Source organism: Oncorhynchus keta, chromosome 6 (genome assembly GCF_023373465.1).
Source record: "Oncorhynchus keta strain PuntledgeMale-10-30-2019 chromosome 6, Oket_V2, whole genome shotgun sequence".
Taxonomy (NCBI): domain Eukaryota; kingdom Metazoa; phylum Chordata; class Actinopteri; order Salmoniformes; family Salmonidae; genus Oncorhynchus; species Oncorhynchus keta.
The window spans coordinates 3,640,564-3,643,063 of record NC_068426.1 but is presented as its reverse complement, the minus strand read 5'-3'; the positions used below and the strand labels follow the sequence as shown (position 1 = coordinate 3,643,063).

The window sequence follows — 2,500 nt, the reverse complement described above, 5'->3', positions numbered from 1 at the left end:
CTGTTTCTCTCTCTGTTTCTCTTTCTCTCTCTGTTTCTCTTTCTCTCTCTCTCGCTCTGTTTCTCTCTCTGTTTCTCTCTCTCTCTCACTCTGTTTCTCTCTCTCTCTCTCTCTCTCTGTTTATCTCTTTCTCTCTCTGTTTCTCTCTCTCTCTCCCTCTCTCTCTCTCTGTTTCTCTCTCTCCCTGTCTCTTTCTCTCTCTCTGTCTGTATGTTAACCCTCTCCTCTCCTCTCTCCTTTGTCAGTACGACCAATCAGAAGCTGTGGGCTGCAGAGCTGCAGAAGAACATATCCCGCGATCATAAATACGTCCTACTGGCATCAGAGCAGCTAGTGGGAGTCTGTCTGTTTGTCTTCATACGCCCTCACCACGCCCCCTACATCAGGTAATCCCTCACCATGGTCAGGTAATCCCTCACCACGCCCCCTACATCAGGTACTCCCTCACCACGCCCCCAACGTCAGGTAATCCCTCACCACGCCCCCAACGTCAGGTAATCCCTCACCACGCCCCCTACGTCAGGTAATCCCTCACCACGCCCCCTACGTCAGGTAATCCCTCACCATGCCCCCTACATCAGGTAATCCCTCACCAAGCCCCCTACGTCAGGTAATCCCTCACCACGCCCCCTACGTCAGGTACTCCCTCACCACGCCCCCTACGTCAGGTAATCCCTCACCACGCCCCCTACGTCAGGTAATCCCTCACCATGGTCAGGTAATCCCTCACCACGCCCCCTACGTCAGGTAATCCTCACCATGCCCCTACATCAGGTAATCCTCACCAAGCCCCTACGTCAGGTAATCCCTCACCACGCCCCCTACGTCAGGTACTCCTCACCACGCCCCTACGTCAGGTAATCCCTCACCACGCCCCCTACGTCAGGTAATCCCTCACCACGCCCCCTACGTCAGGTAATCCCTCACCATGGTCAGGTAATCCCTCACCACGCCCCTACGTCAGGTAATCCCTCACCACGCCCCTACGTCAGGTAATCCTCACCACGCCCCCTACGTCAGGTAATCCCTCACCATGGTCAGGTAATCCCTCACCACGCCCCCCTACGTCAGGTACTTCCTCACCACGCCCCCAACGTCAGGTAATCCTCACCACGCCCCCAACGCCAGGTAATCCCTCACCAGGCCCCTACGTCAGGTAATCCCTCACCACGCCCCCAACGTCAGGTAATCCCTCACCAGGCCCCCTACGTCAGGTAATCCCTCACCACGCCCCCTACGTCAGGTAATCCCTCACCACGCCCCCTACGTCAGGTAATCCCTCACCACGCCCCTACGTCAGGTAATCCTCACCGCCCCCTACGTCAGGTAATCCCTCATCACGCCCCTACGTCAGGTAATCCCTCACCACGCCCCCTACGTCAGGTAATCCCTCACCACGCCCCCTACGTCAGGTAATCCCTCACCACGCCCCCAACGTCAGGTAATCCCTCACCACGCCCCCTACGTCAGGTAATCCCTCACCACGCCCCCTACGTCAGGTAATCCCTCACCACGCTCCCTACGTCAGGTAATCCCTCATCACGCCCCCTACGTCAGGTAATCCCTCACCATGGTCAGGTAATCCCTCACCACGCCCCCTACATCAGGTACTCCCTCACCATGGTCAGGTAATCCTCACCACGCCCCTACATCAGGTAATCCTCACCACGCCCTACGTCAGGTAATCCTCACCACGCCCCCTACGTCAGGTAATCCCTCACCATGGTCAGGTAATCCCTCACCACGCCCCCAACGTCAGGTAATCCCTCACCATGGTCAGGTAATCCCTCACCACGCCCCCTACGTCAGGTAATCCCTCACCACGCCCCCAACGTCAGGTAATCCCTCACCACGCCCCCAACGTCAGGTAATCCCTCACCACGCCCCAACGTCAGGTAATCCCTCACCACGCCCCCAACGTCAGGTAATCCCTCACCACACCCCCTACGTCAGGTAATCCCTCACCACGCCCCCTACATCAGGTAATCCCTCACCACACCCCCTACGCCCTACGTCTGGTAATCCCTCACCACGCCCCCCTACGTCAGGTAATCCCTCACCACGCCCCCTACGTCAGGTAATCCCTCACCACGCCCCTACGTCAGGTAATCCTCACCACGCCCCCAACGTCAGGTAATCCTCACCAGGCCCCTACGTCAGGTAATCCCTCACCACGCCCCCTACGTCAGGTAATCCCTCACCACGCTCCCTACGTCAGGTAATCCTCACCACGCCCCTACGTCAGGTAATCCCTCACCACGCCCCTACGTCAGGTAATCCTCACCACGCCCCCTACGTCAGGTAATCCTCACCATGGTCAGGTAATCCTCACCACGCCCGCTACGTCAGGTAATCCCTCACCAGGCCCCCTACGTCAGGTAATCCCTCACCACGCTCCCTACGTCAGGTAATCCCTCACCACGCCCCCTACGTCAGGTAATCCCTCACCATGGTCAGGTAATCCCTCACCATGGTGAGGTAATCCCTCACCACGCCCCCC

General features: G+C 58.2%; 1 protein-coding gene across 1 annotated transcript in view; it reads left to right on the top strand.

The window, feature by feature from the left end:
• The window catches only part of synj1 (synaptojanin 1), a 132,110-nt gene that overhangs the window by 77,681 nt on the left and 51,929 nt on the right, over window positions 1-2,500 (top strand). Inside the window, 1 exon segment of the mRNA XM_052520222.1 lies at window positions 246-386. Coding sequence (XP_052376182.1) covers window positions 246-386 — 141 coding nt within the window.